We start from the raw sequence: 25,487 nt of genomic DNA, 5'->3' as shown, positions 1-25,487 counted from the left end.
GAGAACGATGAGTCCGGTTTCAATACGTGCCCTCAACTTGTGCCGGGTAGCCTGCTGCCCGGGGAATGGGTCCTCTTTCTTTGGGGCCAAAGAAAAGGAAGAGAGAGAGTCGAACATCCTCTAGTATCTTCTTAGGCGTCTGATCGAGGTGCTTCTCATTCTCACTCCGGTTCTTCTGAGGACTAGGCGTACCCTCTGCCTGTCTGTCCACACCCCCCGAGTGACTGAACCTCTACTTATACCCATTTTGAGTAACGAGGGACATGTTGCACCAATTCCAGGTGCCAATTGGATGCAGCACCTGGACTGGGTAATATTGGTGTTGATTCACCCGCCCCAGTTGGTGCCTGTAGAGCTGTCCATGGTGCTGACTCACCTTGGCCTGGCAAGCCCTCTGGAGCTGACCACGGTCCTACTCCTTCCTTTGTAGCTCCCTGCTGGCCCCCAGGTTGCCACAGTCCCAGAGACCGATGGGTTGGTCCCGAGCCAGATCACATGTGGGTAAAGCGATTTCTTTGAAAATTGGTCATTGGTTTTGATACTCTGGCTAGAGATGATCCTGTCGCTGATGACTTTGTTTTGTACAACATGCCTCGTCACCACAAACAACTTCTATGATGGCAGGTTCAAGCCGAGGTATGAAGCCAACACATAGCATTGGGAGAATTCAGAGTCGCCAGGCAGTCCCCACCCCGCCAACCCACCTCACATTAAGCCACCTGGGTGTCAACCAAAACATCCACCTCCATCTGTTTACATACCTTTTGTAACATGTATTTTGAACGGAGAGTCTCATCGAGATATAACACCTCTTTTGCAAGAGATACCTGTTCAAGAGGGCAGTAGTCAGCAGCGTTACAAAATGAGTCGCACCAAATACAATGTCTTCGTCCAGTCCAGATGTGGAAATGTGTCCATGGCAACTTCTTTGAAATAGTCCCCATAGGATTCACTCAATTACACACAATGTTAGCAGCTGGCCATCAAAGACTTAGGTTTTGCAAGTCAGAGTTATGGCTGGAGATTCCCTGTTGTTTACATGATTGTCTCTGATCTAAGAAACTCCAGTACTGCACTATTACCCCTCTACTATTCATTATTCAAAGTATTGCTGGCAATCAGAACGCACACAGTCTGTCCCCAGCTCTTCTTCTCATCCTCTGTGTCTTCAGTTCACAGGAAGGGTAATTTGATCACTTCCCGTGGGACTGTAGGGACCGCGGCATACCCTGGAGTAGGGTGCGTTCTGATTGGCTGGTGCCATTTTTCTTTGAAGTCACTGAGTTAGACTAGATACATAACCTCCAAGCGCTTAAATCCCATTTGATATGTTAAGAGGGCAATGCAGGACAAGACCGTTCACTATGAGAGTATGAGAGTGAGATTGTTGTGGTTCAGAAGTCTTTCATGTGTTACTGACATCTGGTGTTAGCCTGTGGTAATACACAAACACACTAAACGTTTGTCCTCTGCGATGAGACAGGATTGTACTGGTCTTTAATTTATTACAGTTTTACACTCTCTAACATCTAAAATGTGTCCTTCTTATCTACTCTCTCTCTCTCTCATTCCCCCTCCCTCCCTCAGGTAAAATCCTGTTCAGGCGGAGTCATGTGCGTGATGTGGCCATGAAGAGGCTACGTTTCATCGATGACTACTGCAGGGTGAGCAAGGAGGCATTACTGTCAAAACACACACACACACACACACATACGCGCTGTAAACCTCCTGTCCCACTTGAGCTCCCCCCTGTCACATTTTATTGGGATTTAGGTGTCAGAGGTCAGGGGTGACAGATGGTAACCAGACACACGTGTCAGCGAACACCTCAGGCGTGAGGTTAAACACGGGTGTAGAAGGGGTGCACACAATAAGATGGTGTTGTCGGTTGCACATTTCTGTGCAAATACTTGATTCCCTTAACTCATCTTGTTGAGTTTTAAAATAAGTATTTTTACGATGTTCAGGGGCAGTTACAAGGCTAGCAAACCTACAACGGCCCAACCGAGGAAATGTTTTTCAAATACTTAGCTAGTCTGAAAACACATTGTCATACACACGGGTCTCTAATAAGGCTTTGGTTTATTCTGGTCATGAAGTTTTAGAAAGAGATTTGACCTAGTTCTGTTTAGAACACACAAGAACACTTCTGAGTGCCCAACAAAAGATAGACTTTAAAAAGCGACCCACTCTTTCAAATAAATAGATAAAGATAAATAGAGAAAGGCTATGCCCTCAGTATTTAATTTAATTTTAATGAAAGTTTTCTAAAACTCCCCCAAAACTTCAGCCTTTGGTCATTCAGCAGTCTGACTTCAAAAAAGCTCTTATTGTTTCTCCTTTGTTTAGTCTCTCTCTCTCTCTCTCTCTCTCTCTCTCTCTCTCTCTCTCTCTCTCTCTCTCTCTCTCTCTCTTGCTCTCTCTCTCTCTCTCTCTCTTGCTCTCTCTCTCTCTCTCTCTCTCTCTCTCTCTCTCTCTTGCTCTCTCTCTCTCTCTCTCTCTCTCTCTCTCTCTCTCTCTCTCTCTCTCTCTCTCTCTCTCTCTCTCTCTCTCTCTCTCTCGCTCGCTCTCTCTCTCTCTCTCTCTCTTGCTCTCTCTCTCTCTCTCTCTCTCTCTCTCTCTCTCTTGCTCTCTCTCTCTCTCTCTCTTGCTCTCTCTCTCTCTCTCTCTCTCTCTCTCTCTCTCTCTCTCTCTCTCTCTCTCTCTCTCTCTCTCTCTTGCTCTCTCTCTCTCTCTCTCTCTCTCTCTCTCTCTCTCTCTCTCTCTCTCTCTCTCTCTCTCTCTCTCTCTCTCTCTCTCTCTAAAAAGTGAATAAGAAATATTACACTCACACAAGTTCCAAAATAATGAAGACAATTCACATGTCATATTGTCTCTATGTAACGATAGTAACATTTTGTTCTTCATCCTTTTCTTTTGGCAACAGGTCAGAAGGTCATCTTGCTGCTGTGATTGCACAGATAGATATGGGAGTTTATCTAAATTGGATTTGTCGATGTAATCTGAGGGAAATATGTGTCCCTAAAATGGTCATACATTTTGCAGGAGGTTAGTTAGTGCAGCTTAGTTTCCACCTCATTTTGTGGGCAGTGTGCACATAACCAGTGTGCACATAACCAGTGTGCACATAACCAGTGTGCACATAACCAGTGTGCACATAACCGGTGTGCACATAACCAGTGTGCACATAACCAGTGTGCACATAACCAGTGTGCACATAACCAGTGTGCACATAACCGGTGTGCACATAACCAGTGTGCACATAACCGGTGTGCACATAACCAGTGTGCACATAACCAGTGTGCACATAACCAGTGTGCACATAACCAGTGTGCACATAACCAGTGTTATGTCATCGCTGCAACTCCCTTACAGTGAAGCGAAGCTCGAGAGCCGTGTGTCCTCCGAAACATAACCCAACCAAGCCACACTGCTTCTTGAAAAAATGCCCGCACCAATGTGTCGGAGGAAACGCCATACACCTGGCGACTGTGTCAGCGTGCACCCGCCACAGCGTGCGGGATGGGACAAGGACATCCCTGCCGGCCAAACACTCCCCTAATGCAGACGACACTGGGTCAATTGTGTGCCGCCCCATGGGTCTCCCAGCTGCGACAGAGCCTGGACTTGAACCCAGAGTCTCTAGTGGCACAGACCACTGCACCACTCAGGAGGCACCTAGCCTGTCTTCTCTTGAGAGCCAGGTCTGCCTACGGCAACCTTTCTCAATAGCAAGGCTTCTCTCTCTCTGCCCCTGTCTCTCCCCCTCTCTCTCCCTCTCTCTCTCTCTCTACCCCCTCTCCTCCTCACCCTCTCCCTCCACTGCCTCCTCACACCCCCCTCTCTCTCTTGCTACCTCTCCCTCTCTCTCTCTCAATTCAATTTCAATTTAAGTGCTTTATTGGCATGTCTACATTGCCAAAGCAAGTGAAATAGATAATAAACAAAAGTGAAATAAACAGTAAAAAAATGAACAAAAGTTACTTCTCTCTCTCTCTCTCTCTCTCTCACACACACACACACACACTTACTCGCTCTCTCTCACTTACCCCCCCTCTCTCACACACACTTACCTCCCTCTCTCTCTCTCTCTCTCTCTCACTTACTCCCCCCTCTCTCTCTCACACACACACACACACACACACACACACACACACACACACACACACACACACACACACACACACTTACTCGCTCTTTCCCTCTCTCGCTTTCCCTCTCCCTCTCTCCCTCTCTCTCTTTCTCTCTTTCCCTCTCTCTTTCTCTCCCCACCTCCCTTTTTCACACACCATGGTATCAAAGGCCAAGGATGTAAACAAACAAGGGGGCTGGACTGTCACACACACAATACAGCTGCTCCACCCGAAGTAGGGAAGGTGTGCAGTTTTCTGCCTCGAAAACACAGATGAAAGTGTGGACTTTATTGTCCAAGGCCACATCTTATAATCAGTGAAATCCAACATTTTGAAAGACTTTCTCTCAACTTGGATGATATGTTTTAATAACCTCCAAATACTCGTGCCCAGTCTTTATGTAAATGCTCAAACACAACTTAAAGATGCCGTCAGTCATGTCTGAAGCTAGCAGATTCATTATTTACCTAAAACAGCAGCACATTCCAGCAAAGCTAACATCACGTTTTGAAATGAACTTTCCTTGCTTCGTTTAATAGCACTATCATGAATCTAGGAAATACGTTTCGTGTGTCAGAGTGTAGTGTTTATTTCATTTCATAGCACAAACATTTGTTAGCATGTTTCTCACGCTGGCTTTAGCCACGGAGGGAGCAGGCCTGCCCCGGCAAGGGCAGGGAAGTTGCGTAGAAACACATGCCTCGGAACAAATGCCTCGGGAGTCAACGTCTGCATAGCTTGACAAATTCCCATGATTTGTGAATCTGTTCGGACCGAAAAGCTGGTGCGACAGCTAAAATAGCTTTGACAAAAAAATCAATTTCAGCTAATAGGGAGAAGTATCTAACAAAATAACTACATTATTGCAGTCACTATGTAACGGTTTTCTCGAGTTGAAGGAGAGGTGGATGAAAACGCAGCGTGGTTGTTATTCATGGTTCTTTAATAAAAAAAACTATACATGAATAGACTAACAAAACAAGTAATGTGAAAACCCAAACCAGCCCTATCTGGTGCAAACACAGAGACAGGAACAATCACCCACAAAACCCAACACCAAACAGGCTACCTAAATATGGTTCCCAATCAGAGACAATGACTAACACCTGCCTCTGATTGAGAACCATATCAGGCCAAACATAGAAATAGACAAACTAGACGTGTAACATAGAATGCCCACTCAGATCACACCCTGACCAAACAAAACATAGAAACATACATACAAAGCAAACTATGGTCAGGGTGTGACACACTAATCATAAACTATTTACATAATAGAAATGTTGGTACATTTGTGGACAACATTTTTGCTTACTCAACTTTTAAAGGTTTAAAAAAAGAAAATAGCTCATTATCTTATTTACTTAATATGTCTTAAAATATGTTTTATGTTTGGAGATGTTAAGAGATTGTTCTGCCTGTCTATCACTCATCATCTTCTGACCTGAACTTTACTACTTCCTGTTTGTTGTCACAAGACAAACAACAGAAGGATCGTGATGACACAGAAGGCCCTCTCAAGGGATTGTGAGAGGCTGGAGCCAAACCATCTGTATCACTAGCTGTCTTTTAATATAATATACACTTCCTCAATGACACATGACTAGAAAAGGATAATATGAGTGCGGACGGGTATTTGCTCTTATTGTGAACAATGGAATATTAATTGATTTGAAGTTGTGCACTGTCCCTGTGAAATAAATCCCATCAATATGATATAGATGTTGTTCAACATCAATCTCAGATATAGTACTATATGTCCGCTATGTCTACCTTGTCATTGGCTCCTATTGATCTGTTCCTATAGTAGTGTGACTTAGCATGACCATTACAAATGGATGTCCATCCTCAGTGGAAAAGGCTGACATATGATCTTCCATTGAATTGGAGCCAGACTCTGTGCTAAGGATTATACTGTGTGTTACTGTAAAGGTAGAACGTCAAATGGATGTTGGAATGCATCCTCCGTAGTTCATCATTCCAAGAGCTGCTTTGTGTGGTGCATCGTTGCACGGTATCTTACAACGGATGTTCTCCCTCCCTCCCCTTTCCCCCTCTGCCCCCCCCCTCTCTCCCCCTCCCTCCTTCCCCTATTCCCCCCCCATCTCTCTCTCTCTCTCTCTCTCTCTCTCTCTCTCTCTCTCTCTCTCTCTCTCTCTCTCTCTCCCCTCTCTCTCTCTCTCTCTCTCTCTCTCTCTCTCTGTCTCTCTCTCTGTCTCTCTCTCTCTCTCTCTCTCTCTGTCTCTCTCTCTCTCTCTCTGTCTCTCTGTCTGTCTCTCTGTCTCTCTCTCTGTCTCTCTCTCTCTGTCTCTCTCTCTCTCTCTCTCTCTCTCTCTCTCTCTCTCTCTCTCTCTCTCTCTCTGTCTCTCTCTCTCTCTCTCTCTCTCTCTCTCTCTCTCTCTCTCTCTCTCTCTCTCTCTCTCTCTCTCTCTCTCTCTCAGGCTCTGGTCCGTCTCCCTCCTCAGTTGTCTCAGAGTGAGGAGGTGCTGCGCTTCTTTGAGACCAAATCTGATGACCTCAACCCCCAGTAGAGTGAGTACACACACACACACACACACACACACACACACACACACACACACACACACACACACACACACACACACACACACACACACACACACACACACACACACACACACACACACACACACACACACACAGTCTTGTACAACTAACCTTGTGGGGACACACAATTCAGTCACATGAAACATCCTATTTTCCCTATCCTTTAACCTTAACCCGGAAACTTAACCATAACTCTAACCTAACCCTAGCTCCTAACCCTAAAACGAACCCTAGCTCCTAACCCTAAGCCTTAACCCTAACACTCATTTCAAACCTTAACCCTAAACTCCCTAGAAATAGCATTTGACCTCGTGGGGACCAACTAAATGTTTCCAGTTAGTCAAATTTTTGATTGTTTACTATTATCGTGGGGACTTCTGGTCCACACTAGTATAGTTAACATGCACGCACGCACGCACGCACGCACGCACGCACGCACACACACACACACACACACACACACACACACACACACACACACACACACACACACACACACACACACACACACACACACACACACATCTATTCAAGGGGCTTTATTAGCATGGGAACGCAAGTGAAATGGATAAACAAAAGTAAAATAAACTATAAAAAATGAACAGTAAATATAAGTAATTGCGGGGGAAAAATATACGTTTATCGACATTTATCAAACTATAATTATATTTTTTGCTGAAGCCCATGAGTGTATGATCTCTCTCTCTCTAACTCTCACTCTAACAATGTGTGTCCTCACCAAACTGGGTCAATATTTCGCCCTGTCTCTTTTTCAAAACTTTCCCATCCTGCTGTGCGGTGTGTCTCAGAGAGACTCTGAGAGGCTGAGGCCTCATTGTTTACAGTGTGGGTCCTTTTGAACAGAGGAAGTGGAGGCCAGGCTTTGATGCCACCAGCAGGAGGGTAGAGGGTTCACACACTAATCCATGGACAGAGTTTGTAGGGCTTGTAGGGCGGCCATGTTCCAAACACTAAAAGGGAACTATGGGGGTGTATACTGAGAGGTAGAGCTACTAATGTGCTGTCTATGTGGTAGATAGTTGGCTGACTATGGGGGGGTTGTGTGTCTGTGTCTGTGTGTGTGTGTTTGTGTGTGTGTGTCTATGTGTTTGTGTGTGTGTCTGTGTGTGTGTGTTTGTGTGTGTGTGTCTGTATGTGTGTGTGTGCGTCTGTGTGTGTCTGTGTATGTGTGTGTGTCTGTGTCTGTGTGTGTGTGTGTGTGTGTGTGTATGTGTGTGTGTGTGTGTCTGTGTGTGTGTGTGGGTGTGTGTCTGTGTGTGTGGGTGTGTGTTTGTTTCGCTCAACGTCTTCCTACTTCTACACCTTTCCCATGAACTGTTGGTCCTATTGGGAAGTACTCAAGGCATGATTAACAATGTGTAAAAAAATAAGTTCCTTTGAACAGGGGTATGGTAGTAGGTGCCAGGCGCACCGGTTTGTGTCAAGAACTGCAACCCTGCTGGGTTTTTCCCACTTAACCGTTTCCAGTGTGTATCAAGAATGGTCCACCACCCAAAGGACATCCAGCCATCTTGACACAACTGTGGGAAGCATCGGAGTCAACATGAGCCAGCATCTCTGTGGAATGTTTTCAACACCTTGTAGGGTCCATTCCCTGACAAATTGATGCTGTTCTGAGGGCAAAGGGGGGGGGGGGTTCATACAAGTTTCATACTTCTTGGAGATGTTCCTTTCCCCTCTGGGTACTTTTTAATTAGGGGAACGAAAACTGTGCTCTCCAAATTCACGTTCGAAAGCTCCAAATCAGTTGTAATAGACTGGTAACACACACGCATGCAGGCAAGCACACCACCTGAGGCGCAGACTCCCTAGTTAGATGCTGACAGTTTTCTCATCCATGTTTCAATTACTCCACTCATTATTTTATTCCCTTCCTCGCTTCTCTGCCTCTCCTCTGCCTCACTTCTCTGCCTCTCCTCTGCCTCGCTTCTCTGCCTCTCCTCTGCCTTGCTTCTCTGCCTCTCCTCTGCCTCGCTTCTCTGCCTCTCCTCTGCCTCGCTTCTCTGCCTCTCCTCTGCCTTGCTTCTCTGCCTCTCCTCTGCCTCACTTCTCTGCCTCTCCTCTGCCTTGCTTCTCTGCCTCTCCTCTGCCTCACTTCTCTGCCTCTCCTCTGTCTCACTTCTCTGCCTCTTCTCTGCCTTGCTTCTCTGCCTCTCCTCTGCCTTGCTTCTCTGCCTCTCCTCTGCCTCACTTCTCTGCCTCTCCTCTGCCTTGCTTCTCTGCCTCTCCTCTGCCTTGCTTCTCTGCCTCTCCTCTGCCTTGCTTCTCTGCCTCTCCTCTGCCTTGCTTCTCTGCCTCTCCTCTGCCTTGCTTCTCTGCCTCTCCTCTGCCTCACTTCTCTGCCTCTCCTCTGCCTCGCTTCTCTGCCTCTCCTCTGCCTCACTTCTCTGCCTCTCCTCTGCCTCTTCTCTGCCTCTCCTCTGCCTCTCCTCTGCCTCACTTCTCTGCCTCTCCTCTGCCTCACTTCTCTGCCTCTCCTCTGCCTCACTTCTCTGCCTCTCCTCTGCCTCACTTCTCTGCCTCTCCTCTGCCTCTCCTCTGCCTTGCTTCTCTGCCTCTCCTCTGCCTTGCTTCTCTGCCTCTCCTCTGCCTTGCTTCTCTGCCTCTCCTCTGCCTTGCTTCTCTGCCTCTCCTCTGCCTCTCCTCTGCCTTGCTTCTCTGCCTCTCCTCTGCCTTGCTACTCTGCCTCTCCTCTGCCTTGCTTCTCTGCCTCTCCTCTGCCTTGCTTCTCTGCCTCTCCTCTGCCTTGCTTCTCTGCCTCTCCTCTGCATTGCTTCTCTGCCTCTCCTCTGCCTTGCTTCTCTGCCTCTCCTCTGCCTCACTTCTCTGCCTCTCCTCTGCCTTGCTTCTCTGCCTCTCCTCTGCCTTGCTTCTCTGCCTCTCCTCTGCCTTGCTTCTCTGCCTCTCCTCTGCCTCTCCTCTGCCTTGCTTCTCTGCCTCTCCTCTGCCTTGCTACTCTGCCTCTCCTCTGCCTTGCTTCTCTGCCTCTCCTCTGCCTTGCTTCTCTGCCTCTCCTCTGCCTTGCTTCTCTGCCTCTCCTCTGCCTTGCTTCTCTGCCTCTCCTCTGCCTTGCTTCTCTGCCTCTCCTCTGCCTCGCTTCTCTGCCTCTCCTCTGCCTTGCTTCTCTGCCTCTCCTCTGCCTTGCTTCTCTGCCTCTCCTCTGCCTTGCTTCTCTGCCTCTCCTCTGCCTTGCTTCTCTGCCTCTCCTCTGCCTCTCCTCTGCCTTGCTTCTCTGCCTCTCCTCTGCCTCACTTCTCTGCCTCTCCTCTGCCTCTCCTCTGCCTCACTTCTCTGCCTCTCCTCTGCCTCACTTCTCTGCCTCTCCTCTGCCTCTCCTCTGCCTTGCTTCTCTGCCTCTCCTCTGCCTTGCTTCTCTGCCTCTCCTCTGCCTTGCTTCTCTGCCTCTCCTCTGCCTTACTTCTCTGCCTCTCCTCTGCCTCACTTCTCTGCCTCTTCTCTGCCTCTCCTCTGCCTCACTTCTCTGCCTCTCCTCTGCCTCACTTCTCTGCCTCTCCTCTGCCTCTCTCCTCTGCCTCACTTCTCTGCCTCTCCTCTGCCTTGCTTCTCTGCCTCTCCTCTGCCTTGCTTCTCTGCCTCTCCTCTGCCTTGCTTCTCTGCCTCTCCTCTGCCTCTCCTCTGCCTTGCTTCTCTGCCTCTCCTCTGCCTTGCTACTCTGCCTCTCCTCTGCCTTGCTTCTCTGCCTCTCCTCTGCCTTGCTTCTCTGCCTCTCCTCTGCCTTGCTTCTCTGCCTCTCCTCTGCCTTGCTTCTCTGCCTCTCCTCTGCCTTGCTTCTCTGCCTCTCCTCTGCCTCACTTCTCTGCCTCTCCTCTGCCTTGCTTCTCTGCCTCTCCTCTGCCTTGCTTCTCTGCCTCTCCTCTGCCTTGCTTCTCTGCCTCTCCTCTGCCTCTCCTCTGCCTTGCTTCTCTGCCTCTCCTCTGCCTTGCTACTCTGCCTCTCCTCTGCCTTGCTTCTCTGCCTCTCCTCTGCCTTGCTTCTCTGCCTCTCCTCTGCCTTGCTTCTCTGCCTCTCCTCTGCCTTGCTTCTCTGCCTCTCCTCTGCCTTGCTTCTCTGCCTCTCCTCTGCCTCGCTTCTCTGCCTCTCCTCTGCCTTGCTTCTCTGCCTCTCCTCTGCCTTGCTTCTCTGCCTCTCCTCTGCCTTGCTTCTCTGCCTCTCCTCTGCCTTGCTTCTCTGCCTCTCCTCTGCCTCTCCTCTGCCTTGCTTCTCTGCCTCTCCTCTGCCTCACTTCTCTGCCTCTCCTCTGCCTCACTTCTCTGCCTCTCCTCTGCCTCTCCTCTGCCTCACTTCTCTGCCTCTCCTCTGCCTCACTTCTCTGCCTCTCCTCTGCCTCTCTTCTGCCTCTCCTCTGCCTTGCTTCTCTGCCTCTCCTCTGCCTTGCTTCTCTGCCTCTCCTCTGCCTTGCTTCTCTGCCTCTCCTCTGCCTCACTTCTCTGCCTCTCCTCTGCCTCACTTCTCTGCCTCTCCTCTGCCTCTCTCCTCTGCCTCACTTCTCTGCCTCTCCTCTGCCTCACTTCTCTGCCTCTCCTCTGCCTCACTTCTCTGCCTCTTCTCTGCCTCTCCTCTGCCTCACTTCTCTGCCTCTCCTCTGCCTCTCCTCTGCCTCTCCTCTGCCTTGCTTCTCTGCCTCTCCTCTGCCTTGCTTCTCTGCCTCTCCTCTGCCTTGCTTCTCTGCCTCTCCTCTGCCTTGCTTCTCTGCCTCTCCTCTGCCTTGCTTCTCTGCCTCTCCTCTGCCTTGCTTCTCTGCCTCTCCTCTGCCTCTCCTCTGCCTTGCTTCTCTGCCTCTCCTCTGCCTTGCTACTCTGCCTCTCCTCTGCCTTGCTTCTCTGCCTCTCCTCTGCCTTGCTTCTCTGCCTCTCCTCTGCCTTGCTTCTCTGCCTCTCCTCTGCCTTGCTTCTCTGCCTCTCCTCTGCCTTGCTTCTCTGCCTCTCCTCTGCCTTGCTTCTCTGCCTCTCCTCTGCCTTGCTTCTCTGCCTCTCCTCTGCCTCACTTCTCTGCCTCTTCTCTGCCTCTCCTCTGCCTCACTTCTCTGCCTCTCCTCTGCCTCACTTCTCTGCCTCTCCTCTGCCTCTCCTCTGCCTTGCTTCTCTGCCTCTCCTCTGCCTTGCTTCTCTGCCTCTCCTCTGCCTTGCTTCTCTGCCTCTCCTCTGCCTTGCTTCTCTGCCTCTCCTCTGCCTTGCTTCTCTGCCTCTCCTCTGCCTCTCCTCTGCCTTTCTTCTCTGCCTCTCCTCTGCCTTGCTTCTCTGCCTCTCCTCTGCCTTGCTTCTCTGCCTCTCCTCTGCCTCTCTTCTCTGCCTCTCCTCTGCCTCACTTCTCTGCCTCTCCTCTGCCTCACTTCTCTGCCTCTCCTCTGCCTCTCCTCTGCCTTGCTTCTCTGCCTCTCCTCTGCCTTGCTTCTCTGCCTCTCCTCTGCCTTGCTTCTCTGCCTCTCCTCTGCCTTGCTTCTCTGCCTCTCCTCTGCCTTGCTTCTCTGCCTCTCCTCTGCCTCTCCTCTGCCTTGCTTCTCTGCCTCTCCTCTGCCTTGCTACTCTGCCTCTCCTCTGCCTTGCTTTTCTGCCTCTCCTCTGCCTTGCTTCTCTGCCTCTCCTCTGCCTTGCTTCTCTGCCTCTCCTCTGCCTTGCTTCTCTGCCTCTCCTCTGCCTTGCTTCTCTGCCTCTCCTCTGCCTCGCTTCTCTGCCTCTCCTCTGCCTTGCTTCTCTGCCTCTCCTCTGCCTTGCTTCTCTGCCTCTCCTCTGCCTTGCTTCTCTGCCTCTCCTCTGCCTTGCTTCTCTGCCTCTCCTCTGCCTCTCCTCTGCCTTGCTTCTCTGCCTCTCCTCTGCCTTGCTTCTCTGCCTCTCCTCTGCCTTGCTTCTCTGTCTCTCCTCTGCCTTGCTTCTCTGCCTCTCCTCTGCCTTGCTTCTCTGCCTCTCCTCTGCCTTGCTTCTCTGCCTCTCCTCTGCCTCGCTTCTCTGCCTTGCTTCTCTGCCTCTCCTCTGCCTCACTTCTCTGCCTCTCCTCTGCCTTGCTTCTCTGCCTCTCCTCTGCCTCGCTTCTCTGCCTCGCTTCTCTCCCTCGCTTCTCTGCCTCTCTTCTTCCTTGCTTCTCTGCCTCTCCTCTGTCTTGCTTCTCTGCCTCTCCTCTGCCTCGCTTCTCTGCCTCTCCTCTGCCTTGCTTCTCTGCCTCGCTTCTCTGCCTCGCTTCTCTGCTTCCCGGTTGTTTAAATCCTTCCTTCTTTCACTGGAATGAAGAAAGAATGTGAGGAGAAAAGAGATAGAGAGAGGGAAGAGGAGAAGACAGCAGATATAGTGACCTCTGTCTCACGGTGATTTCCTGCTGAGGCTTAATAGAGTCTCTTTCCCTCCCTCCTCCCTATTTCCTCCTCTTTTCTCTCGTTCTGTCCATCCCCAGCTCATAACTTCAAGTCTGCTTTAATTGACATGACAGCTCAAGGTTAGAAACGCTATTGCCAAAGTGGTTAGGATTCGATCAACAGCCTCTCTCTCTCTTTCTCTCTCTTTCTCCCTTCTCCCCTCCCTCATTCCTCCCCTCCCTAGCTGTATCGCTCACAGTCTTTCTATAGCTCCATTCATCGCTCTCTCCATCTTTTTCTCACTTCATTATCTCTCTCTTTCTCTCTCTCTCTTTCTCTCTCTCTCTCTCTCTCTCTCTCTCTCTCTCTCTCTCTCTCTCTCTCTCTCTCTCTCTCTCTCTACCTCCCTCCTTTTTTGTATTCTCTATGACATGAGTGGTGTGGTCTATTTTGGTATGTAAAGACAACACATTAATCATGTAGTCCAGAGACAAGTCGGAGAAGACGAAGTCACATATCTCCATCAATAATACACACGTACACCCTATACCCTCAGTGCTCTCTCTCTCTCTTTCCCTCTCTTTCCCTCTCATCCCACCCCCTCTCTCTCTCGCACACACACACACACACACACACACACACACACACACACACACACACACACACACACACACACACACACACACACACACACACACACACACACACACACACACACACACACACACACACACACACACACACACACACACACAATCTCATTACATTGCATTGCTCTTGGCCAGTCCTCATCTCTAAAGGAAAGCCTGGCTAAGATTGTGACTCCATTATAGCATCAATATGTATGATAATGGACATGGAAAGTGTGGTAGACTAAATGGACATGCTAAGCTTGTTCCTGTCTATTGTAACAATGGGAAGTAATGGTGGAGGTGGATTTTATCCATCTCTCATGTACTATTCTAGCACTCACACATTTCATAGTGGTGGTGCATTGCATCCAGAAAGGCTGCATCCTAAATGGCACACTATTCCTTATCGCCTCTGCAGAAAATGTGTGCACTATATAGGGAATAGGGTGCCATTTGAGATGCAGACATGGACTATTCTAGCTGTTACACATCATGATTCAGAAGTAGATTTCTGTCTGGGGGGAAATTGTATGGGCTTTCATCTTGGTTCCTTTCCTTCACATCCGCTAAATGGAAACGAATTAGAGGACATTTAGCAGTGAGATTGGCCACTGATTTACTTCCATGATTGGTGTGTGTGTGGTAGGGAGGGGCGGTGTGCATGTGTGTCTCTTTCTGTGTGCGTGTGTGTGTGTGTGTGACTATACTCCAGAGTAATCTGCAGGAGGAAAAATAATTTAAAACACATTAATCATGGAATTATAGGAGGCAGTTTGACCTGTTCCAAACAGGTGTGTGTGTGTGTGTGACAATATTCCAGAGTAATCTGCAGGAGGAAAACTAATTTGAAACACATTAATCATGGAATTATAGGAGGCAGTTTGACCTGTTCCAAACAGGTGTGTGTGTGTGTGTGTGACTATACTCCAGAGTAATCTGCAGGAGGAAAACTAATTTGAAACACATTAATCATGGAATTATAGGAGGCAGTTTGACCTGGTCCAAACAGGTGTGTGTGTGTGTGTGTGTGTGTGTGTGTGTGTGTGTGTGTGTGTGTGTGTGTGTGTGTGTGTGTGTGTGTGTGTGTGTGTGTGTGTGTGTGTGTGTGTGTGTGTGTGTGTGTGTGTGTGTGTGTGTGTTGAATAGGAATTACCTTGGAAGTCAGAGCACCACGACAAAAAATAGTTTTTTCGAGTTGCAATTTCCCAAATAAAGCTCTTCAGATATTTTATTATCTTATCGATTGCAGTCTTCTATTAATGTAGTATTACCTCATCAGTCTCATTCCTGAACATCGCAAAACCTTGGATATCTGCACGAACCCTAGCATCATAATGAGAAAAAGTCCCTAGTCCCTAGTGGATGAAACTGATATGATGGCTTGGTAGACAAAGGAAAGCGGTGGGGACAGATAAGAAAGAGCAGGAGAACAGAATGGACCCACCACATACACACAATACGTTCATAGTAAATATGGATATTTTTCACCCTTACAACCGCTCATTTGGATTTTAGAAATGCAATTTACAAGTCTATGACTTTGTCGTCCCTCTCTGCGACTGCCGGTCCGTCTGCTGGATAGATTGTCGACAGCAAGTCTCTGGTTTGTCCACCAGAGATCAAAGCCTTCTGTAGTTTTAGGTTTTTATAATGGATACGTCAGAGGACCATTCGGAACTGTTCTGAGATTGGATACGTTTACCAGACTAAAGTATTTGAACAGCTGCAGCCGGTCTTTAGTTTGTAGATTTCTTCACTATTTCAGTTTGGGGATGATCTTCAAGTTCTCTGGTCTTGTCCTTTTGTAGAGTTGTAGTTCAAACCATTTTGCAACATCCGGCTCACGCCTGAGTCTGCTTGGTCTATAGAGTGGTAGCCATTCCAATGTGGGGACCTCATCCCTGTGTTCTCTTGACTATATTTAAATGGCCAAGCATTTCAACATGTAGCGACAGGGCCATGTTTTCTGATCTCAATGGTTGATTATTCAGGTCACAGCTAGAACCACTTTACCCACCGGCAGCAACCCGGCATGTTTTGGTCTATTGTACATTTTGTCGGATGTGGGTTTATACTGGAGTAGAAAAGGGGGCGTTCCATGTCGCCGATGTAAATGTCTGTGCTCACGGGGTGTGGTCATTGAGTTATAGTTAAAACTTTATATGAAAAAAATTATCTCATTTAGAAGGCTAACATCACAACTCATCTTCTCACAAATACTTTCATATTTAATCATATACATTCTACAATATTTAGATGTAAATCTGGTAACTGGGAAATGTACACATTCAGAGAAACAGTTATGATGTTCTGCTCTGGTAGTTACATTACAAATCAGTAAGGCATTCGACATGATTGTTCTTTAAGTACCCACAGACAGTTTCAACTGGTTGGAATACAGAAATATGGTTGGATTATTCAATCTTTTGAGGTTACCTTATTGCAAAACTTTCATTTTGGCAGAGTGAGGAAACGAGTTTCGGTATTTATGACAGCTATAAACCCGTGGTGGGAGAGAAAGAGAGGGGGGGGGCTATGATCCTCACCCAAAAGGGGCACGTCATGACAGTGCGTTATGTGTCCATTGTCCCTCATCTGTTCCAAAAGAGAGAGAGAAAGACCCATGGAGATGTAGATAGATTAAAATAAAATAAAATGTTATTTGTCACATGTGCCGAATACAACAGGTAAAAACCTTACAGTGAAATGCTTACCTACAAGCCCTTAACCAACAATGCTTTAAGAAGTTTTAAAGAACAAAAAAGTGTTAAGAAAAAAATGAAAATAAAGTAACTAATAATTAAACAGTAGCAGTAAAATAACAATAGCGAGGTTATATACAGGGGGTACCGGCTAGGTACCGGTTAGGTACCGGTTAGTCGAGGTAATTGAGGTAATATGTTAATGTAGGTAGAGTTAAAGTGACTATGCATAGATAATGAACAGAGAGTAGCAGCAGCGTAAAAGAGGGGTCTGGGTAGCCCTTTGATTAGCTGTTCAGGAGTCTTATGGCTTGGGGGTAGAATTTTTAAGAAGCCTTTTGGACCTAAACATGGCGATCCGGGACCGCTTGCCGTGCGGTTGCAGAGAGAACAATCTATGACTACAGTGGCTGGAGACAATTTGTAGGGCCTTCTTCGTTCACATTGGAGTGGGCCTAGGGTTTCTGGTATAGTGGTGTTGATGTGAGCCATGACCAGCCATAAAAGCACTTCATGGCTACAGACGTGAGTGCTACGGTCGTTAGTCATTTAGGCAGGTTACCTTAGTGTTCTTGGGCAGAGGGACTATGGTAGTCTGCTTGAAAAATGCTGGTATTACATACTCAAGTCAGGGACAGGTTGAAAATGTCAGTGAAGACACCAGTTGGTCAGTGCATGCTCGGAGTACACGTCCTGGTAATCCGTCTGGCCCTGTGACCTTGTGAATGTTGACCTGTACAAAGGTCTTACTCATATTGGCTACGAAGAGCGTGATTACACAGCCTCCCAGAACAGCTGATGCTCTAATGCGTGCTTCATTGTTACTTGCCTCGAAGCGAGCATAGAAGTAATTTAGCTCGTCTGGTAGGCTTGTGTCACTGGGCAGATTGCGGATATTCTTCCCTTGGTAGTCTATAAAAGTTTGAAAGCCCTGTCATATCCGACGTGTGTCGGAGCCGATATAGTACAATTTAATCTTAGTCCTGTATTGAAGCTTTGTCTGTTTGATGGTTCGTCGGAGGGCATAGTGGGATTTTTTATAAGCTTCCAAGTTAGATTCCTGCTCCTTGAAAGCGGCAGCTCTACCCTTTAGCTCAATGTGGATGTTGCCTGTAATCCATGGCTTCTGGTTGAGGTATGTACGTACGGTAACTGTGGGGATGACGTCATCGATGCACTTATTGATGAAGCCCGTGACTGATGTGGTGTACTCCTCAATGCCATCGGAAGAATCCCGGAACATATTCCAGTCTATGCTAGCAAAACAGTCCTGTAGCTTAGCATCTGCTTCATCTGACTACTTTCTTATTGACCGAGTCACTGGTGCTTCCTGCTTTAGTTTTTGCTTGTAAGCAGGAATCAGGAGGATAGAATTATGGTCAGATTTGCCAAATGGAGGGCGAGGGAAAGTTTTGTACGCATCTCTGTGTTTGGAGTAAAGGTGGTCTAGAGTTATTTCCCCTCTGGTTGCACATTTAACATGCTGGTAGAAATGAGGTAAAACGGATTTGAGATTCCCTTCATTAATGTCCCCACCCAAGAGCGCCGCCTCTAGATGATCTTTTTCCTGTTTACTTATGGCCGTATACAGCTCGTTGAGTTGTGCAGTCTTCGTGCCAGTATTGGTTTGTGGTCGTATATAGAAAGCTACGAAAAATACAGATGAAAACTCTCTTGGTAAATAGTGTGGTCTAAAGCTTATCATGAGAGACTCTACCTCAGGCGAGCAAAACCTTCCTTAGATTTTGTACACCAGCTGTTGTTTACAAATATACATAGACCGCCACCACTGTTCTAGATAGAGCTTGCATGTATGTGTACTTTTGTACCTGTGTATAATATGGTAGCAGTTCGTCTCTGACTGTGACTACCAGACCATACAACATATCCTCCCTCCTCCTGCTCCATTGTCCCAACTCCCTCTCTTACCTCAGTCAGTGATCTCTCCACCTCCCCCTGTGCCTCCCTCAGGGCTGCCTGTGTAACAGATAGGCCAGTTGAAGCAGCAGACTAACAGCTCCAGCTAACAGCTTTAGCCACTCAACCCTGATGGATAAAGCTTCTACTCCCTGCCCCCTGTAATCAATACTGGTCTACCCAGAGTATTGGGAGGCCCATAGCATTGTATCCAAAGTGATATGCTCTGTTTCAGCTTTCGAAACAGTGGCGAAAGCACTCTGAACCCAGCCTGGCATACAAACTGATATGTTTGTGTGTGTGTCGGAGCGTAGGGCCCTCCTACTGTGTGTGTTGATTTTCAAACGGAGCGCACGCACGCACGCACGCACGCACACACACACAAACACACACACACACAGAGAGACAGAACGGGCAGTTCACTCCATTTGGACATGGAATTATATTTTGAAATGCTGCTTTGTGTGTGTTCATTTCAAAACTGAACAGATCAATGGAAGAATAGAAGTTGAGTAATTGTTTTGCAACAGTGTAACAAGTCAGATTGCTAGTATTGGGGTTTTGATGTTATCTGTGTTGTTAGGTTTGGCATTCGGAATTTGTGTGTGTGTGTGTGTGTGTGTGTGTGTGTGTGTGTGTGTGCGTGCGTGCGTGCGTGCGTGCGTGCGTGCGTGCGTGCGTGCGTGCGTGCGTGCGTGCGCGCGTGCGTGCGCGTGCGTGTGTGCGTGCGTGCGTGCGTGCGTGCGTGCACATGAGTATGATGAATAGTCGCAGTCAGTGCAGCAGTCAGTGTGGTGAAATGTGTCCACCTCATCAGTTACTGTAAAAGGAGGAGAGGAAAGGATGAGGAGGAGGGGGAGGAGTGGGGGTGAAGAGGGACCCTAGGGAGGGTATGGGGGTTAGGGGTGGAGGATTGATGGTGTAGAGTTAGCTCTTGAGCTTGACAGTCTAGACAAGAACACTGTCTCACATTGTTGTCTTGCACCCCCTTTCCTTTGTTTGCTGAAGCATGGAGGCCCACCTGAACAAACTGCTGTTAGAATAGGCAAACTGCTGTTAGGCAAACTGCTGTTAGAATGTACTTTATAGTACCTTTCATTAACAAGCCATAAAAATATAATTGATTAGGCATGTGTTGGTTATTAGTAACACCTCCTATTGATACTCCTGTAGGACCCACTGTTACGCCTACAGTATCCTCTGCTACTCCTATAGTACCCTCTGCTTCTCTTAAAGTATCCTCTGCTACTCCGATAATATCCTCTGCTACTCCTACGGTACCCTCTGTTACTCCTTAAGAAGCCTCTGCTACTCCTACAGTACCCTCTGTTACTTCTATAGTATCCTCTGCTACTCCTATAGTATCCTCTGCTACTCCGATAATATCCTCTGTTACTCCTCCAGTACCCTCTGTAATCCCTACCGTACCCTCTGTTACTCCTGTAGTACCCTCTGTTACTCCTGTAGTACACTCTGTTACTCCTGCAGTGCCCTCTGTAATCCCTACCGTACCCTCTGTTACTCCTACCGTACCTTCTGTTACTCCTGTAGTACACTCTGTTACTCCTGTAGTATCCTCTGTTACTCCTGTAGTACCCTCTGTTACTCCTGTAGTACCCTCTGTTACTCCTGCAGTACCCTCTGTTACTCCTACAGTATCCTCTGCTACTCCTATAGTACCCTGTGCTACTCCTATAGTACCTTCTGATACTCCTACAGTACCCCCTGTTACTCCTATAGTATCCTCTGCTACTCCGATAATATCCTCTGCTACTCCTATATTACCCTCTGCTACACCTATAGTACCATATGTTACTCCGATAATACCCTCTACTACTCCTACAGTACCCTCTGTTACTCATCCAGTACCCTCTGTAATTCTACCGTACCCTCTGTTACTCCTGCCGTACCCTCTGTTACTCCTGTAGTACACTCTGTTACTCCTGTAGTACACTCTGTTACTCCTGTAGTACACTCTGTTACTCCTGTAGTACACTCTGTTACTCCTATAGTACCCTCTGTTACGCCTTTAGTATCCTCTGCTACTCATATAATATCCTCTGCTACTCATGCCGTACCCTCTGTTACTCCTGTAGTACCCTCTGTTACTCCTACAGTATCCTCTGCTACTCCTATAGTACCCTGTGCTACTCCTATAGTACCTTCTGATACTCCTACAGTACCCCCTGTTACTCCTATAGTATCCTCTGCTACTCCTATATTACCCTCTGCTACACCTATAGTACCATATGTTACTCCGATAATACCCTCTGCTACTCCTACAGTACCCTCTGTTACTCCTCCAGTACCCTCTGTAATTCTACCGTACCCTCTGTTACTCCTGCCGTACTCTCTGTTACTCATGTAGTACACTCTGTTACTCCTGCCGTACCCTCTGTTACTCCTGTAGTACACTCTGTTACTCCTGTAGTACACTCTGTTACTCCTGTAGTACACTCTGTTACTCCTGTAGTACACTCTGTTACTCCTGCCGTACCCTCTGTTACGCCTATAGTATCCTCTGCTACTCATATAACATCCTCTGCTACTCATGCCGTACCCTCTGCTACTCCTATGGTACCCTCTGCTACCCCTATAGTACCCTATATTACTCCTATAATACCGTCTGTTACTCCTATAGTACCCTCTGCTACTCCTATAGTACCTTGCCTACCAGACTGGTAGTGTTAGGACTGGAACAAGACTACTCCTACAGCTGTTTCAAACTGAATCAAGAGAATGAGTCAAACCTTTCCAAAGGGCACGGCTGCTAACGTAGATTGAATTCTCAGACCATGATCTGATTCCACTGGGGCCATGTGTCTCTGTACAGTAGGAATCAATCCCACCAATCGCACCTTGAAAAGGGCAGACCTTGAGGGATCCAGATTAGTTATAGTGTGTGTGTGAGGTACAGGGATATAACACCATTGTAAGTTCAACCTATATTTATGTTTATTTATTTTCCCCTTTGCATTTGAACTATTTGCACATCATTACAACACTGTATATAGACATAATATGACATTACAACACTGTATATAGACATAATATGACATTACAACACTGTATATAGACATAATATGACATTACAACACTGTATATAGCTATAATATGACATTACAACACTGTATATAGACATAATATGACATTACAACACTGTATATAGACATAATATGACATTACAACACTGTATATAGACATAATATGACATTACAACACTGTATATAGACATAATATGACATTACAACACTGTATATAGACATAATATGACATTACAACACTGTATATAGACATAATATGACATTACAACACTGTATATAGACATAATATGACATTACAACACTGTATATAGACATAATATGACATTACAACACTGTATATAGACATAATATGACATTACAACACTGTATATAGACATAATATGACATTACAACACTGTATATAGACATAATATGACATTACAACACTGTATATAGACATAATATGACATTACAACACTGTATATAGACATAATATGACATTACAACACTGTATATAGATATAATATGACATTACAACACTGTATATAGACATAATATGACATTACAACACTGTATATAGACATAATATGACATTACAACACTGTATATAGACATAATATGACATTTTAAATGTATTTATTTTTTTTGAACTTTTGTTCACTGTTGATTTTTTATTGTTTAATTCATTTTGTTTATTATCTATTTCACTTGCTTTGGCAATATAAACTAATGTTTACCATGCCAGTAAAGCCCCTTAAATTGACATTGAAGTTGATATTAGGGACATCTGCCTGTGAATGGGAGTACTGCAACAGAGAGACAAATTCAAGGCTGATTTCATTGATGTGCCTTAGAATAGCTCAACTTGGTTTTCAAATGAGAGTTCTTCATCTTTTATGTCTTAAATGACATGTACATTCTTTGTATGTCAAGTCTTTCCGTCTATCTTTCAGTCTTTATCTCTTACACACCAACACAGCAGTGTCAAAGCCTCAAAACATGTGCAATTCATTTATTGATCCTTCTCTGCACAAATGAACTTGAAATATATGCTTGTGAGCTTGAGTTTCACCTGGAATCAACAACGAACACATTAAAGACAACTCGAATCTTCACTTTTAAGCATTTCCCACAAGTACAGCAGCGTGGTCATGTTCATTCCACCAACTCACCACGAGGCGGCGTTCTCCTCGGTGTAAATGGCCCGATCTGGAAACAGCTGTCTAGACCCAGATCAGCTGGAATACAGTGCAGACTGCAGGGCTGCAGCCAGTGACCCTGTGGCTCCAAACTACAGTAGGGAGAAAAGTGTCCCAGGGGGCTTTCCGTCAGAGATAAATGTGTCCACTGTCTGGTATTTTACTGTTGTTTTTTTTTCTCCTGTCGTTTCTTTCCCCTCTCTGTCATTATTGATGTACATTTTGGCCCCGGGCTGTTCCTGTGAGAGATAGATTTCCAGACACGATTCCTTGTCTTTTCTGATCGTTTTTTAAGATTCTCTCGCTCTTTTCCTCGGTCTGACATGGGAGGAATTTTCACACTTTCTTTTCGCTGTGATTTAAATGATGGATGAATTTGAATGGAATGGCCATATCCACAGCACCTGTATCGGGGCTCAAACTAGGCTCGACAGTACAGTCCATCAGCAGATGCACTTAGAATATTGCATTATAATCCCTGTCTGACTGAATGAAGGATGAACGATTTTATACCCTTCAGTTGAATGTCAAATTTGATTGGTCACATACACTTATTTAGCAGATGTTATTGCAGGTGTAGCGAAATGCGTGTACAAAGTTGCTTAGGAGCTAAATATGCGAAATACGTCGGCACTAACTGACATCACTGCTCAGAACTCACATTGTTCACCACCTTCCTGTAAATAACAACGACAATTCCCTTTGAGAGACAGTGGTCCCAGTCTTCAGTCTTCTTATCAGATTATAACTGGGATAAGTCATGGACTCAAGTGATTGGTCAGCTGTTGGGGCCTCTCCGCAGGCTATGAGCTAAGTAGCATTGTGTTGTCCCAAGTGATGGTGTAAGTCTCCAATCAGACTGGGCCTTTTTGGCTAATTAGAAAGAATGGATGGGGTGTGTGTTAGGGGAGGGGGTAATTGTGTGTGTATGTGTATGTGTGTGTGTTTGTGGGGGGGTAATTGATTCTCTGTACCCTTTTAGGGGAGGGTTGCTAGTGGGCAGACGGAGCTTGAGCCTTGGCCCAATAATTAGGGGGGCGGGGAGGGGAGAGTTGAGGGGTGGTGATATGGTACTCATCAGGGATTTAGGGTTCAGGTTAGAGGGGGTTTGGCTAAGGGGGCTGAGGTTCAGATTGGGTTTACTTATGGAGGGAGGGAGGGAGACTTTAACACTGTGCATCGACATTTAAATGTCTCTATTCCTTTGAAACTTTTGTGAGTGTAATGTTTACTGTTCATTTTTGATTGTTCATTTTTTTATATGATCTATTTAACTTGCTTTGGCAATGTAAACATATATTTCCCATGCCAACAAAGCCCTTTGGACTGTTTTGAGAAGGCAAGAGAGAGGGAGGGGGGAGAGAGAGAGAGAGGAAGGAGGGACAGATTCATTTGGAGAAGTGCACGTTTACCTTCGAACCACCGGGCCAAACTCTGGGGGCCATTGGGTGTAATTAGTGCACAACCATCATGTTATTACTGTAGCTAAAGACCCCCTCAGTCTTTATCTCTCAGTCTGTCTGACAAACCAGACTGCCTGGTTTGGATAGTCGCACACAGGATTTAAAGACCGTCTCAATGAACTCCTTAACCCTACTTTTGGGCCCTAACCCTTCAATGTTTGTAGATCTGTAAGGTAGAAGCAATATGGGGGAAGCCATTTCTCCCCTCCTCTTCCCCTTCCTCTTTCCCTCTGTCCTTAAAATATTTCTCTCATTACGATACATAGGAAGGGAGCAATCGGCCAGAACTCACTGCCTCGCCCCAGAGGGAACAGTATTATTTCAGCCTTGAGTAAACTGGTTACCAGCCAGAGGGGCCAGACCGCCCCCCTCCTAATGTCTTTCAGATGCATCCCAAAAACCCGGGACCCAAAACTGCCCAAAATAACCATCCCTAGTCCCATTGACCACAAGCCTGACCTGGATGCGAGCTAGCTATTAGCTTAGCGGCTGAGCTAGGCTAAATCCGCTAATGGGCTAATTTAGGTCACTGTTTACTTGCATTTAACGCTAGCTACTGTTTAGCTACTACTGTAGGCTAATGCTAGGTTAATGGGATAATGTATGTCAATGTTTACACAACAGTTTGTTGAGTAGATGTATGTAGGCCACTCTGTTGTTGAGGGTTAATGAAATTCCTGAATGCTTAGCTAAGCTCAGGACCATCAAATTATGATAATCAGGGGTGCAACTTTGGTTTTAGAAGTATATATATATATACATACATACATACATACATACATACATACATACATACATACATACATACATACATACATACATACATACATACATACATACATACAATGGGTGGGTCTAATCCTGAGTGCTGATTGGTTAAAAGCGCTTTCCAGTCGGTGTCTGTTCCACAAGTTACCACCGGCAAAAGCTAGACGTTACACTACCTATTTACTCTGTTCCATCTGACTGCACAATCCACCGTCTCATCAGCCCAGGCACTTTATAAACTTCATCTCCACCATAAAAAGGATCTAGACACGATCTCACATTTCTTTTAGACTGATATTTAGTTTTCAACAGCACATCAGGCAGTGTTTCTCAGCCATTCGAAATCATGAATCAGCTGGCATCATTTTTATGGATATATCCCCAAAAAATATAAATTGAAAAAAGGTCAAACGAAACACAGCTAATTTGCTGTCTTTCCAGCTTCAGTTTGAAGTGATTGTATTACTCCAGCTGTGTTGTTGGCTAGCTCCTCTAAACAACAGTGTTGTGACGAGTGATCACATTTTCTATGCCTGGAGAAATCGCCACTCATTAGCTCCTTGTTATGGATGTATCCAAATAAATGTCACATGTCCACCCCCGTCCCCAGTGAAAGTTGCGCCCCTGATGATAATACACCTCAAAGTGTGTTTTTTTAAACTGAGTCGAAACACACACAGTATCGATTTAACCAGGAGACTGTTCTTGTTCTCAGGTATGAAGGGTTATTAGTTAGCTACTGTAAGTCTGTCATCGT

General features: G+C 46.4%; 1 protein-coding gene across 1 annotated transcript in view; it reads left to right on the top strand.

The window, feature by feature from the left end:
* Window positions 1-25,487, top strand: part of sh3pxd2aa (SH3 and PX domains 2Aa) — a 128,726-nt gene that overhangs the window by 35,330 nt on the left and 67,909 nt on the right. Inside the window, exons 4-5 of the mRNA XM_052527785.1 lie at window positions 1,588-1,664; window positions 6,575-6,660. Of these exons, the coding sequence (XP_052383745.1) occupies window positions 1,588-1,664; window positions 6,575-6,660 (163 nt within the window). The remainder of the gene's footprint in view (window positions 1-1,587; window positions 1,665-6,574; window positions 6,661-25,487) is intronic.

Source organism: Oncorhynchus keta, chromosome 10, assembly GCF_023373465.1.
Source record: "Oncorhynchus keta strain PuntledgeMale-10-30-2019 chromosome 10, Oket_V2, whole genome shotgun sequence".
Classification (NCBI taxonomy): domain Eukaryota; kingdom Metazoa; phylum Chordata; class Actinopteri; order Salmoniformes; family Salmonidae; genus Oncorhynchus; species Oncorhynchus keta.
This window is presented reverse-complemented; position numbering and strand designations above follow the sequence as displayed.